The sequence below is a fragment of the Acipenser ruthenus genome, chromosome 31 (assembly GCF_902713425.1).
Source record: "Acipenser ruthenus chromosome 31, fAciRut3.2 maternal haplotype, whole genome shotgun sequence".
NCBI lineage: Eukaryota > Metazoa > Chordata > Actinopteri > Acipenseriformes > Acipenseridae > Acipenser > Acipenser ruthenus.
In genome coordinates, this window is record NC_081219.1 from 8,603,940 (window position 1) to 8,619,313 (window position 15,374).

General features: G+C 36.5%; 1 protein-coding gene across 1 annotated transcript in view; it reads right to left on the reverse strand.

Moving 5' to 3' along the window:
* Positions 1-4,363: 4,363 nt before the first annotated feature.
* The window catches only part of LOC117396921 (roquin-2-like), a 47,330-nt gene continuing 36,319 nt past the window's right edge, over positions 4,364-15,374 (reverse strand). The window contains exons 15-21 of the mRNA XM_059005660.1: positions 14,506-14,719; positions 12,356-12,437; positions 10,742-10,817; positions 10,524-10,652; positions 10,189-10,296; positions 9,068-9,216; positions 4,364-8,435 (exon numbers count right to left, since the gene is read on the reverse strand). Coding sequence (XP_058861643.1) covers positions 8,246-8,435; positions 9,068-9,216; positions 10,189-10,296; positions 10,524-10,652; positions 10,742-10,817; positions 12,356-12,437; positions 14,506-14,719 — 948 coding nt within the window. The 3' untranslated portion in view covers positions 4,364-8,245. The remainder of the gene's footprint in view (positions 8,436-9,067; positions 9,217-10,188; positions 10,297-10,523; positions 10,653-10,741; positions 10,818-12,355; positions 12,438-14,505; positions 14,720-15,374) is intronic.

A 15,374-nucleotide genomic window follows, 5' to 3' on the forward strand; every position in this document is an offset into this window, starting at 1 on the left:
ATTTACTGTATTCTTTACTTTGATCTTATTTTCTACTGATTTTATTGTACTTTATAACTGCTCTTAACTGTAATGTGATATTCTGTAATGTGCTTTTCTGCACAGTGATATTTTGTATGGTGATACTTTGTATTGTGATATTTTGTAATAACTATAAGTTGCCCTGGATGAGGGCGTCTGCAAATAAATAAATAAATAAATAAATAAATAAATAATACATAAAGCAAGGAACAGTACACTAAAATTATGTTTTTGGATGTTTTGTGTCTGTGACGGGAAGAGAAGGAATATGTGCTGTAAATCTCCCTCCCGACCAGAAAGGGCGCTGTGTAAGGGGGGTAGCACACTTCCCTAGATGTGCTGACTTGACAGTACTTGGTAACTGGAGGTCTGCCATTCTGGGGCATGCGCATAGCTGCGAACAACTCCACTGTAGTTAACTGCGGGACAGGCGGTGATTGGATAAGCCCTGGCGCCGGGCTGATCACAGGGAGGAGTTTGGCAGTAGAAAGGGAACGTGAGTACAGCCCCTTACGTTTATATTTATCAATTAACAAAATGCAAAGTGAGTGAACAGAAGAAAAATCTACATCAAATCAATATTTGGTGTGACCACCCTTTGCCTTCAAAACAGCATCAATTCTTCTAGGTACACTTGCACACAGTTTTTGAAGGAACTCGGCAGGTAGGTTGGCCCAAACATCTTGGAGAACTAACCACAGTTCTTCTGTGGATTTAGGCAGCCTCAGTTGCTTCTCTCTCTTCATGTAATCCCAGACAGACTCGATGATGTTGAGATCAGGGCTCTGTGGGGGCCATACCATCACTTCCAGGACTCCTTGTTCTTCTTTACGCTGAAGATAGTTCTTAATGACTTTCGCTGTATGTTTGGGGTCGTTGTCATGCTGCAGAATAAATTTGGGGCCAATCAGATGCCTCCCTGATGGTATTGCATGATGGATAAGTTTCTGCCTGTACTTCTCAGCATTGAGGAGACCATTAATTCTGACCAAATCCCCAACTCCATTTGCAGAAAGGCAGCCCCAAACTTGCAAGGAACCTCCACCATGCTTCACTGTTGCCTGCAGACACTCATTCGTGTACCGCTCTCCAGCCCTTTGGCGAACAAACTGCCTTCTGCTACAGCCAAATATTTCAAATTTTGACTCATCAGTCCAGAGCACCTGCTGCCATTTTTCTGCACCCCAGTTCCTGTGTTTTCGTGCATAGTTGAGTCGCTTGGCCTTGTTTCCACGTCGGAGGTATGGCTTTTTGGCCGCAAGTCTTCCATGAAGGCCACTTCTGACCAGACTTCTCCGGACAGTAGATGGGTGTACCAGGGTCCCACTGTTTTCTGCCAATTCTGAGCTGATGGCACTGCTGGACATCTTCCGATTGCGAAGGGAACTAAGCATGATGTGTCTTTTGTCTGCTGCAGTAAGTTTCCTTGGCCGACCACTGCGTCTACGGTCCTCAACGTTGCCCGTTTCTTTGTGCTTCTTCAAAAGAGCTTGGACAGCACATCTGGAAACCCCTGTCTGCCTTGACATTTCTGCCTGGGAGAGACCTTGCTGATGCAGTATAACTACCTTGTGTCTTGTTGCTGTGCTCAGTCTTGCCATGGTGTATGACTTTTGACAGTAAACTGTCTTCAGCAACCTCACCTTGTTAGCTGAGTTTGGCTGTTCCTCACCCAGTTTTATTCCTCCTACACAGCTGTTTCTGTTTCAGTTAATGATTGTGTTTCAACCTACATATTGAACTGATGATCATTAGCACCTGTTTGGTATAATTGTTTAATCATACACCCGACTATATGCCTACAAAATCCCTGACTTTGTGCAAGTGTACCTAGAAGAATTGATGCTGTTTTGAAGGCAAAGGGTGGTCACACCAAATATGGATTTGATTTAGATTTTTCTTCTGTTCACTCACTTTGCATTTAGTTAATTGATAAATATAATCTATTAACATGTCTATTTTTGAAAGCATTCTTACTTTACAGCATTTTTTCACACCTGCCTAAAACTTTTGCACAGTACTGTATATATATTACAGCCATTTTTTTTTTGCTAAGCTCAAGAAATGCTAATTCTAAAGTATTCATACCCAGACAAGAAAAATGAAATTAATAGCTAGTTGAGGCATCTTTAGCAATAATAACCTCTTTTAAATGATTAGGATATTTGTCAATGAGTTTTTGGCATGATTCTTTAGTGATTTTTGACCATTCAACACAAAATTGTTCTAGTTCATTCAAATTCCAAGGACTTCTCTTGTGCACAGCCTTCTTCAACTCATACCAAAGATTCTCAATCGGATTTAGATCGGGACTTTGACTAGGCTACATTCCAGAACCTTGATTTTATTCTTCTTTAACTGTTCTGAAGTAGATTTTGATGTGTGCTTTGGATCGTTGTCATGTTGGAATGTCCAGTTGTGCTTTAAACCAAGTTCTGTAGCGGAGGTTTTCAGATGATTGGACAGTATCTTTTGGTATGCTATGGAATCCATTATACAATGTATTGCAACTAAATTTCCTGTGCCATTAGGGGAAAAACAGCCCCATTGAAGGATATTACCACCTCCATGCTTGACAGTAGGTAGGGTGTTCTTTTCTTTGTATGCCTCACTATACTTTCTCCAAATGTAACGACTACCAGTGTGACCAAATAGCTAAATTTTTGTTTCATCACTCCACGAAAACTTTGACCAGAACTCATATCCACCATTCAAATGCCGTTTTGCAGTTAAGAGTTTGTCTTGGTGACGTTCCTAAGAGTGGCTTTTTCCTTGGCCTGTGACCATTGAGACGTTCACCATCAACTCTACCTATGTTTGAAATGGAAACCCCAGTCCCACTTGCAGCCAATTCACTTTGAATATCTTTAGCAGTCAATCTCAGATTGTTAATAACCTTGCTCACAATTCTTCTACTTGCTCTTGGTGAAAGAACCTTCTTTCTTCCAGACCGAGGGAACGTTGTGACAGGACCATGAGTCTTGTACTTCTTGATATTAGAAATAATAGTTGAAATTGGGATTCTTCAGCTTTATGATAAATCATTTTCTTTTTCCGATATTGACTTATTGGTAATGTTATTAGGTTCTACATTATCATATTGAAATTTCTAGCACCTTGTAGACAATACTACCATAGCATCAAAGGATATGAATACTTTTGAATTAGCATTTTTGATGTTTTGCAAAAAAAAGAAAAACTTGAAATAAATAATTCTATTTCTTGTAACGTTTTTTCCTCATCCACAAAAGGAAAACTTTTGCTATAACAGATTTTTCCTAAAATTCTTTTTTGAGAAATTTCTAGAAATTATTTATATAGACACACACACACACATATATATATATATATATATATATATATATATATATATATATATATATATATATATATATATATATATCTGCAGCCTCTAACAAAAATGAATCTCCATACATTTTATCAGAGAACTAACAATTCTACTGCTGTATTGCCATATATAGTTTATTGCACATTTAGATTACCAATTCAGTAGGCAAAGTGTAATTAACTTAACAGCACATAAAGATACATATTACACAAGCAGCAATCAATGTAAACATTAGAAACAGCTACAACATGGCATATATAGTTTTAGTGGATTGCCCACTCGCATAACTAATTTGTTACGGAACATCATGCATTCTGAAATATATAAAAGCTGCATCTCCCTGTTGCAAGCCAGTTGAAGTCATGCTAGTGCTTCTGAAGGGCTCGAAAGAAATAGTTCACGGAAGACTTCCAACCAAAACCTCCCAGGATGAATGGTCCCTTGCATCACTCAAGAGCAACACCTTGCAGACTTGTCATGTATAATCGATGCTGTCCTGGCTGTCAACAGAGGCCCTACACCCTACTGACAATGAATTCCATCCAGCACTGTTCATGAACAGTGCACTCGTCCACATCAGATCTGTGGGGGATGCTCTCTGAAGACTTTGTGCCTGATCATAGCTCGTGACATTGTACCTCAAGGAACTTAAAATAATCGTAAAGTAAAATATGCGTATTAAGTTTTTAGGATCAAATAATATATATGAATTGCAAAAAAATAACTTAACTGACCTACTTCTAATGGAACTAATGTACAGCAGACTGCGCCATCTGGTGGTCAAATGTTATTTTGGCACATTGAAACCAAATCTTATAATTTGTTCTGCACACCCGTAATATATGTAATTTGTATTTTATGCGAACATAGAGAGTAAATATTAACATTCAGAATTCTAGAATATAGATTAGTTAGAGGGCTAGAAGAGTGCATGTATATTTTAACTCTACTTTCTAGACCTGAAAATAAATTAAAGGAAAAACAAAACAGTGGTTCAGTGGACATATTTTATTTTGTATGCATGCAAATACATTTCAGGTACTGCAAACTCTCCCACCAATCATCTTTAAACAATGAAATCCTGCTACAGCAAACATTTAACACAAAAAAAAAAATCACTCTTTGCTATTCCACATCTTCAGGAAACAAACCATTACAGACCTATCCGCCTAGTTTTCCAAATCCTAAAACAAAACCTGGTTGTTCAAATAAACAAGCAGGAATAGAAATTATTCCCATAGATATCCCTGCTTATTTGTTAAAAAAAACGTTTACATTAATGTGTATATTTTTTTTTGTTAAATACAGCTGAGTATGTCCTAAAAATAAGCATGAAATCCATCTTATCGATGGTGCCAGCTTTATACATGATGGATGTGTACCATCTTTTATTTCATTTACATTTCAATCGAACAATAGATTTGCAAAGAAAAATGTCTAATACAGACGTAAAAATTATTAACATTTGAGCTCCACAATCGTTTTTTCCGGCTAAAGCAAATTTTTAAAATTCAAACAATACAAAAAGAAGACTTCTTTTACAGTATTTCCAGGGAAACAAATATATGCAATAAAACAGTAGAAATGCAGACAGCAAATGCTGCAAGCTTACCACGCAATATTTCAGGTGTCCGTACAGTGGGCATGTGCAGTACAAATAAAACCCACATGTGTTGTATCACAACTACAGTATAATGTACTTGTCTGCCCAGCTAAGAATTGCATGCATGTCCATGCCTTGGATTAATTGAGGCTGACGCTGGATGGGTTCATGGGATATGTGCAGTTGGCTTGTAAAGCAGTACTGCACCAAAGAAGAGATTTCTGTACCTGGCAACCTTATTTCAACGATTAAGAGTAGGGCTGACAGGTGCAAAAACACAGATGGTCTCTCTCTCTCTCCCAAAATAATTGGATGTATAAAAAATTCATCCCAATCCCTTCCAGCACAACCAAATAAACATAAAAATAATCATTTTTAACAAATAATAAAGTTCCGTACACAAGATTAACTTATGTAATATCATGTTCACCCTCGGAAGGTGCTGAAGATGCCATCAGTAGTTTTGCAACACAGAGGGGTTTTTTTTTTCCCTGAGGGCTATAGTGACAGTGTTTCTAGATCTCCTTCTATTATTAAGAAAGTAAACAGAAATGAGAATCCTAGAATATGGACATCGTATCAACTTGATAAATCTCACCACAGTGACTACATGATTTCTGCCATTTCATGTCATTCTGTAGAACAAAATATGCACATTCTCCAATTACAGTATTTAACAAAATACTCTTTACAAAAAAAAATACAATAGAAATTGTTTCGTATAAAACATATTCAATGATCACCCAATTGTTTATATTAATTCACACACACACACACACACACACACACACACAGTTACATACATACATAACCACATACAATGCGTACAGTATTTGTTCATATGTTTTGAGGTTTCAGAAAGAGCGGACACAAGTCACCAAATAGCATATTAACATATTTACATATGAATACCATTACTATACATTAAATATACATGATACCATCTTAATATGTTCTAAATATTAACTTTTGTCAAGTAGGGCTTTCAATTTATAAATAAAAATATTCTTTATATGGCATGATCCACATCAACAAACTAGCTGAATACATATTTATATATATATATATATGACAGAGAGAGAGAGGAGATTGTAAATCTGTATAATCTCATCAGGCCATCAGATTACAGCGTCAAACACTTCCTGTTACACACACATACACATTCTGTATATTTCAAAACAGGTTACAGTATCGGTTCCATACTTAGCAGAGTAGTAAATAGAAGTGAGAAAGCTTCAGTGATAAAAATATATACATACATACATATATACATGCATATATACATACATACATACATACATGCATGCATGCATATATCTATCTATATATATATATATATATATATATATATATATATATATAGATAGATAGATAGATATATCTATATCTATCTATCTATCTATCTATCTATCTATCTATCTATCTATCTATCTATCTATCTATCTATAGTTCAGCTAGAAAGTTCAGTGTAAACATAGGTTAGCTTTTTACAACACTTACAGTATAAGCAAAAGTTCTGGCCAGTATTGAGCCATTAAGAAATATACAGTAGTCACTTATATCATTAAAAAAAAAAAAACAGTTTACAAGAGATCTATCAAGTTGATGCGCAAATATCATAGCCATTTCTTTTCTTCATACACATATAATATAAAATCCTATTATGAATAGGAATATTGCCTATTTTACTGCTCAACATCTAGCAGCAATGCATCGTCGTTCATACAAATGCCCTCAGGAGAAAATACCCAACCAAAGGGGAGTGCACAAAACTAAGAAAATACCATTTGTGAAGATTCTGTTGTCTTTTAGAATTTACCAACTCAGTTGACCAGTAACATGATCTTATTAATATTTTTTCCCTACAGTAACTAGCAGGAACCCCTTGCAAAAAACCTGGTGAAAGATGAACATACACCAAAAGAAAAAAAACACACAGTACAAAATTTAGAATCAACTTCACAGAAGTTATTATAACATAATAAACATGTTTGTCTATAAAATCAAAACAACTGACAATAAAAACAGACTGAAGAAGGAAGACTAAAAGTTGACAATACAGACTCAAAGGCAATATATAGTTATTCTTTATCTTCTTTTAACTGGGCTGTGTGCAGTAAATGACTCATTTAGCTGAAGACCCAGAAAACGACTTCAGCTTTCCAAGTGTTACATCACTGCATTAGTGCCGTTTCATACAACTTCTTGTAAATATTAAGTATATTATGAAATGTGATAATGCTTACATTTTTTTTAATGAGTCTACAATTCAATTAGTGGTGTACCACAAAAGTAAAAACAAAATAAATAACAATATTGCACACATTTAACTGTGAAGTAGATTTACCTGTGAATAATGCAGTTACCTGATGCTTGAAAATAGCTCTATCATAATTTACCATTTAGACTTTGGTCTACACAATTCATTGCTGCTATTATAAATGGACAGTAAAGACACTTGTTAACAGTGACAATAACTACTGTGGATTTGGTATTAATGTTTTTGTCAGTGCAAACAGTTCTGAAAGCCAGCTTTCACTGCGGGGTTACAAGAAGCATTAAAAGGTGATTATCTCTTAATAATTTAATAGATGCTGACCTCCCTTTTTACTTTCTAACACGTTGTTAAATTGCAGCTGGGAGCTGGGCACTGGACGTGGATTTTACTGCCCTGGCTACCTTCACGATCTCCAATGCACATGCAGTAATGTACATTGCAAAGTGTACTTTTCACCTTAAAAACTGCTGTAGTGTGAAACTCCTGAGTGATAACATCACAGGAAAAGCTTTTATCTTTCACTACTAACAGATTCAAAATATCACTGAAATGTGCAAATATGCCATTAGACCAATACCAACAGTGTTAAATATTGTCGTATCACATTAACATAAAATACTAACACAGGTAAAGTTTTTCTTTCACTAGGTACATCAATGCAGGGTCCTGCTAGTTCCTAACCGAGTTGTTTCAATTGACAAATTAGCCATTCTGTATAAAAAAAATGGCTTCATCACGGTACCAAACTATTATAAAGCTGCTTTTAAGCATGAAGTCCAAATTCCCAAGACATTGAAAAATGAACGCCTTATTTCAATAATCAAAATAAAAAACCATGTCAGTATAATTTAAAAGAGGGCTTTTTTCCTAAAGTATCAAAAAATCCACAGGAATCTGATGCCCCCTTGTTAAAAAAACAAAACTATAATATAAAAACCAATATTGTAAATGATTTGTTTGTGTAGATGTCACAAATATCAACAATCATTTCCCTTCAGCTTCCATTAAGGAGCATCTCTCCATTGGTGGCGGATTTAGTCAGATCTCCCTGTGTTGCTGTTTTCAGGACCAGTTTGCTGATGCTGAGCGCAGACGTGACTGCAGCAGAGGAGATGACTCCACCTGCAGGGGTCATCGTCTTGCTGAAACACCAGGTCATGGGTCGGATCCCTCTTTGCTTCTTACTGGTGGGAAAGGGAAAACAAGTTTGGACGTTCAGCCTTTTAATACACACAGATATAACACATTAAAAAGACAAAACAACTTCAAGTATACCGATTCGGACTGAAGAACTGGGTCTGTGTACAATTCCTTCATTTGTTTTTAAATTTCGGCACACAAGAATATTTTGCCAGCTTGTTCCTTTGGTTTTGGGTTTTGTGAATGTGAAAGTGGATTATGCAAAAAGAAAAAGAAAACGGCCCCATCCACTGATTTTTTATGTTTTAAGTGATGGCAATAAGAGGCAGTGAATACCACCTGGGGAAGGGTGGCAGTACAGTACAACGTCGCATACCCGACCCCCTGTGGACTAGGGTATAGGCGGATATGTGAAAAAGTCGGATTTGCAAACATCTATAGAAAAAGCATTTACACATCCATAGGTAGTGAACAAAAACAACATGCAACATGAGCTAAAATTTGTTTGATCTCAGTATGCTGCTGATTTAGATTGTGAACAAGATATGCTGTTTGACAAAGCAGTACAGTACACATAAGGCTATACTATTTGTTAGAATGCACTACAAAAGGTTATTTAGCATTAAAACTGAACATTACTACTGATGCAAATGTCCACATGCCACAGAAGTCTTACTTGATTGCAATTTGTTTCAGTATATGATTCCCCACTTTATCGGATGTAACTCTGTCTTGTTGTATCGGCTGGTCTCCATTACCAGCAACAGTTCCATTGGAACGTTTATCATTGTGAGAATTTATACGCAGCTGGTGTGAAAGAGCCTCCTACAATAAGAAAACAAGATATGTCAGTTACCTACATCACACATTACCTATCTCCCATCACTATGACAGCATGTGGAATAGCTTCTAAAACATGTCTATGCACAGTTTCTATATAAATCTGATAGGTTCCCAGATGGGTACAATATACGAATCAAGGGCTGAGGTTCTAATGGCTTCCAATAATTAACCAAACACTTCATTGTATCTAGGTCCTTGATTGGATTGGAGTAGACTGGAAAAGCCACAGGTGAGTATCACTGCTTTAATAAACTTAAGATCTGAGGGCTTGGTAATGCAGCAGGCTGATTCACTGGACTTTTCTGTCTCTGGTTTGAACACGGCACAGTTCTCAAGTAAAAAGTTTGGTCTAAACTAGGGGTGCACAATTCTGACCCTTGAGATCCATTTCAGTCCAGGTCTTTATTCCAAGCAGATCCTAATTTACTTAACTGGACCTGCAAAAGGTCATTTCACTAATGCAGGACCTGACTGGAACAAAACCTCACACTAGACTGGACCTCGAGGGCCAGAGTTGGGCACCACTGGTCTCAACTCAGCCCCCAGCGGACAATGATAAGACCACATCACAAAACCACCCAGTCTACACAGCACACAGACAATGCAGTACAACTTCAATTAAACAGAAGTCAGTGTGTGTACAGTGTTGGGAGTGGATCTACTTCCCTTATTATCAGTTCTGTTTTATACAACTACCTTGGTGAAATGTACCACAACGTGGTCAGAAAGGGTTAGAAAGTCAAAGCAACACCACATTTAAAGCCACTGCTCACCAGAGGGGTTGTTTTGTAGAATTTGTGAAAGAGTTAAGATTAAACAGGAGTCTGATTGTTCAAATTGCTGGCACCTGATTTAATATGTTAATAAAAACAGGACCGAGTGCAGAACAAGTTAATTTACCCACCGCTGGAATCACTACAATTCTTTTTCTGATTTTGTAATTTGTCAGCCCACCTCTATATTCTCATCTTGAGCATCGGGTTCATCAGCATCAAGAGCTGAAAGCTCCAGTTCAATGTCTCTGTCTGGTTTGGCATCTACTGAATCTTCTGTAAAGCCAGTCTATTGAATACAGAAAAGAAACACACAATTCTATTTACCACCAGATTACAATAATGCACTAGCCACACACACACATTATACAGCCCTGGATGAAGGCACAGAAATAAATACTTTTTTTTAATGCAGACAGAAGATTCAGGATTGCTGTACAGCAATCACCCTCAAATTGTGCAATTTATTTTCCAGCACAGAAAATCTGAATGAAAGCCAGATAATGCAATTCTTACCTCTGTGTTTCTGACTCCTATTTTATTGCCTATGAGGCCGAAGGAAAGCTCATCTTCCAGTGATGCCCACTTCTGCTGAGTGGCTAAAGCATCGGCTTCTCTCTGAAGTAACAGAGAATTGCTGGTGGCCTGAAAACAGATTGCAATACTATGAGAATTCAACCGATAGGATACTACAGCATTTTTGTTTCATCTTCTAGTAGGTGAAACCTGCTTACCTGTTGTAGCTCTGTGCTTAAGTGTTCTCCGTTACAAGAATCCTTAGCAGTAAGACCCGAGACCCGTAGCTGATCCCTGTATATGAAGTACACCAATCTGATTATTATAGGTCGATGCAGATTGTTAGGGCAGCAGTGTGGAGTAGTGGTTAGGGCTCTGGACTCTTGACCGGAGGGTTGTGGGTTCAATCCCCAGTGGGGGACACTGCTGTTGTACCCTTGAGCAAGGTACTTTACCTAGATTGCTCCAGTAAAAACCCAACTGTATAAATGGGTAATTGTATGTAAAATAATGTGATATCTGTATAATGTGAAATAATGTATAATGTGATATCTTGTAACAATTGTAAGTCGCCCTGGATAAGGGCGTCTGCTAAGAAATAAATAATAATAATAATAATTGTTAAGCATCCTGTACTCTCTCTTTATAGAGTGGAATTACAGAACAGCTCATGCCAAGTAGAAATGAATCAATTGCTAAGAGAATAGTTTATTTAGCAGATGCCTTTATCCAAGGCGACTTACAGAGACTAGGGTGTGTGAACCATGCATCAGCTGCAGAGTCACTTACAATTACGTCTCGCCCGAAAGACGGAGCACAAGGAGGTTAAGTGACTTGCTCAGGGTCACACAATGAGTCAGTGGCTGAGGTGGGATTTGAACCGAGGACCTTCTGGTTACAAGCCCTGGACTTTAACCACTGAACCACATTGCCTCCTAGTGTTAAATTAACAGCCTGAATACATTATTTGTATATGTGCTTCACCCATAACGTTAAACACTCAATCATGCAGTACATAGGGTCGCATTCTCAGTGTTTCCTCAATGTATTATTTACCTTTTGTCATTGATAGAAAAAAAAAAACCCTGAACCAAACAGTAAAAAGTACCAGTAATATGATTCCAAGATTTTGTAAGCACTTCCAAGTTGTTTGTTTTTCGGATTTGTAAAATTAACATCAATTTTCCCCTTTCAAAAAATGTATTAAAGACTGGGTAAACACTTAACCCAAGGCAGTACTAAAAAGAAGAAACTTTGTAAAAAGTAAAGTTTTAACTGTATCAAGCTTCCTTGCATGTGCAATAGTATTATATGACCTTTATTGACTTTGTTGCTCATGTTTATTGTGCACCCTCCGAGACAAAGGTCTTCTACACATAGAGATATATTCACTATTCTCCACCAAGAATCAGGGTACGGAGGGTAGTGGACATATTAATGTATCAGTTTAACTTTGGGAGTGATTATGTATGTGTGTATATGTATATATATATATATATATATATATATATATATATATATATATATATATATATATATATATATATATATATATATATATATATATATATATATATATATATATATATATATAATCAATAAGAAAAAAGAAAAAAGAAAAGGATATTTCAGGTACTTAGAAAGGTAAAATAATTGATTACAAATCAATCATCATGACGTTTCGGACTACAAGTCCTTCATCGGCTGAATACAAAAAAACAGTGCTTAAGAAGTTGATAAAAAACAAACAAAAAAAACACACATAGAGAGAGAGAGAGAGAGAGAGAGAGAGAGAGAGAGAGAGAGAGAAATAGACCATTCATTTGAATTACCTTTTCATATAATTAGGAGTTGATGAATCGGATTCATACGAGCTCCATCTGGAATCACTGTGATTAATATAGGGACCGTAGTCTAAAAAAACAGAATATATGAACATTACACAACATATAGCTTGTATCATCTATGTTAAACAGTAATTTGGTATGGCTAAGAAATGCCACAGTTATCTTAACTAACTTCTCTTGCCTGTGCTCCACAGAAACACTGCCAATTGCAGCACTGCCCCCAGCGGATGCAAGAATTACCACATTTGGGCAGGTTAATGGTGTAATCGTTACCAGATGGATCAACCTGATAAATCACACATGAGGCTAGTTAACAAACATAGACTTTGAAATGTTACTCATCAAGCCTTTTACATGTATGCCCAATTCACATACTCATTTTATAAAACCTCAGCTGCAAAAATCATACACAGTCTCTGCTTAACTCAATCAGATGTCGTAAATACAGGGTTGATGCAGTTTTTGTGATACACATTTCTAGGACTTTTCAAGGACCTTTTTGATAATTTTTTAATTTAAGGAGTTTGACATCACTTTCAATGTTGATAACTAAAAAACCAACTGTAAAAATGAACAGTTTATTTAACTGTATAATAACACAAATCTAGATTACACTCACTAAGTATAGACATGCTCTGGACCTTTAAACTTTATTCAGTAACACTGAGTTGGTTTTGGTACCTATAGGTAAGTGTTTCATTCTAAAAGCGGTGCAAGTCAATGGTCTTATTTTGTGTCTCTGCCCTTGTGTTTGCTTCTAAATATGGTCCATTTAGAGGGCACAGTTTGCCCATAATAAAATACTGCAACCAAGTTATTTCTTGCTAGTTTTAAAATATTTAAAATATTTTTTATGTTAAATATTGGGGCAAGTTTTGCACTTGCTTCAGATTGGGTACATTATTTTAAATCTTTAACAAGGGCTGAATGATGGGGAGAGTAATATCAGCAAAAATATTTAAATGACCTCTTTCTGGTACGCACCTTTAAAGTGAGATGACACTGGCTGCGAAAGGAGGACTGAGACTCTATTGTCGTTTTTTATACACAAATAAGCTTACTTGAAAAATGTCTTAAATGATGCAAGCAAATTCTTACTTGGTTTGATTGTGAGTAGTACACAACAAGCTTCAATATGGAAGCTTTAAAACGAATTTCAATGAAGAACAAGTTTTTAATGAAAAAAAATATTCTAGCCTACTTCACTGAAGTAAAAAGGGGCTTCTGTTATTTTGAAATACCACGGCTTCAGATTATTACTAGTGCTTAATAACAGTAACTGTTTATTTTTTATTTATTTATTGTTTTTTTGTTTTTTTGAGTTGGTGTTGAACTTAAAGCCGTTCATGGCCCCGCAGCAACAGGAACCTACTAACTTCCTTAATACATAACCATCTGGTTCTCTCACCTTTTTTCAATGCATATAATTTTAATAGAGAATAAAAACAAACTAAACAAACAGATACCTAACCTATATTTCATTTTTTGTAGTCTCCACAAACTGCCTTGCATCTTCTGTTGCAGTCACACCGCTGCTAACATTAGCTGCTGTAAATAGTGAAGTGCAGACTATGGGCCATGTTCTTGTAGGGTGGGTTTTATTGTGTTTTTTAAAAAAAAAGTTTTATAAATGGTCATACTTCTGGCGTTTTCTGAATTACTTTGTTGTATTACATTTTAAACTGTTTAAAGGCAAAACCATAACAAAACATAGAATAATAAGTGTGTATATATGGCAGCAGTGTGGAGTAGTGGTTAGGGCTCTGGATTCTTCACCAGAGGGTCGTGGGTTCAATCCCAGGTGGGGGACATTGCTGCTGTACCCTTGAGCAAAGTACTTTATCTAGATTGCTCCAGTAAAAACCCAACTGTATAAATGGGTAATTGTATGTAAAAAATAATGTGATATCTTGTAACAATTGTAAGTCGCCCTGGATAAGGGCGTCTGATAAGAAATAATAATAATACTGAGCAAAAAAAGTAGGTTTGCCTCCTCTGTGACCTATGTTCTCAATCAAGTTACAGTTTTCCACGAGTCATAGGAATGGACCAGGGAGACCATACAGACAGAAAATCATAGGAATGGACCTACAGACGGAAAACTTTCACCCATGTATATAGGTGTCGTTCCCTACCTCTGAAATTGATTGGCTTTGTGGTACTTCCTTGGGAAGCAGTAGCTTGGATCGGGTCAGTGGTGTGATAGCCTGTGCGGGAAGACCTGGAAATTGCACCCCACTTGGAGATGATGGGGCCTTCGCCAAAAGGAATTATAGGATCCTCATCTCTCAGCCTTCTCTGAGGTTCAAACAGGTGCGTTCGTCTTTTGATGTCACTGCTGTTGTGATCCTACATAAAAAACAGCAAGGCAGGGATATATTAGCAGCACTAGCACCTGTTTTTTTTATTATTGAATAATATTTATTTTACCATTTATACAGTCCTGTAATTTACCATATTTAAAAATGTGCACATTTTGTGAACATTTAATATACTGTTAATTATTGGACTACAGCCTGGTTTTATTCTCCATTGTTTCATCATAAACTACATTTGTACCAGCAAGCTAAAACAAGTAACTCAATTTGTGTGAAACACTTGAGAGCGAGTGATGATAATACACTTCTACTCGCAACCCTGTGCAGTCCTCTACCAAGAACCTAATTCACTTCAGCACAGGTTAGATAACTGAAGAGCCCTCCACCTATATTCTGCTCGCAACCCTGTGCAGTCCTCTACCAAGAATCTAATTCACTTCAGCACAGGTTAGATAAGTGAAGAGCCCTCCACCTATATTTCAGGCATTTGACCTAAAGGCATCTCCATTAAGACAATAACATCTTCCAAACACTGCTGCAGTAAAGACCAATAAGAAAGCATTACAGAATTATTAGCATTTTTAAAAACACTTGAAAAGCCTGATTGCGTGTTTTGAGTTTTCTTGCTGAACAGCTTTAGTTTCATCTAAGAATGTTACACAACATATACTACAAATAGATTAAAA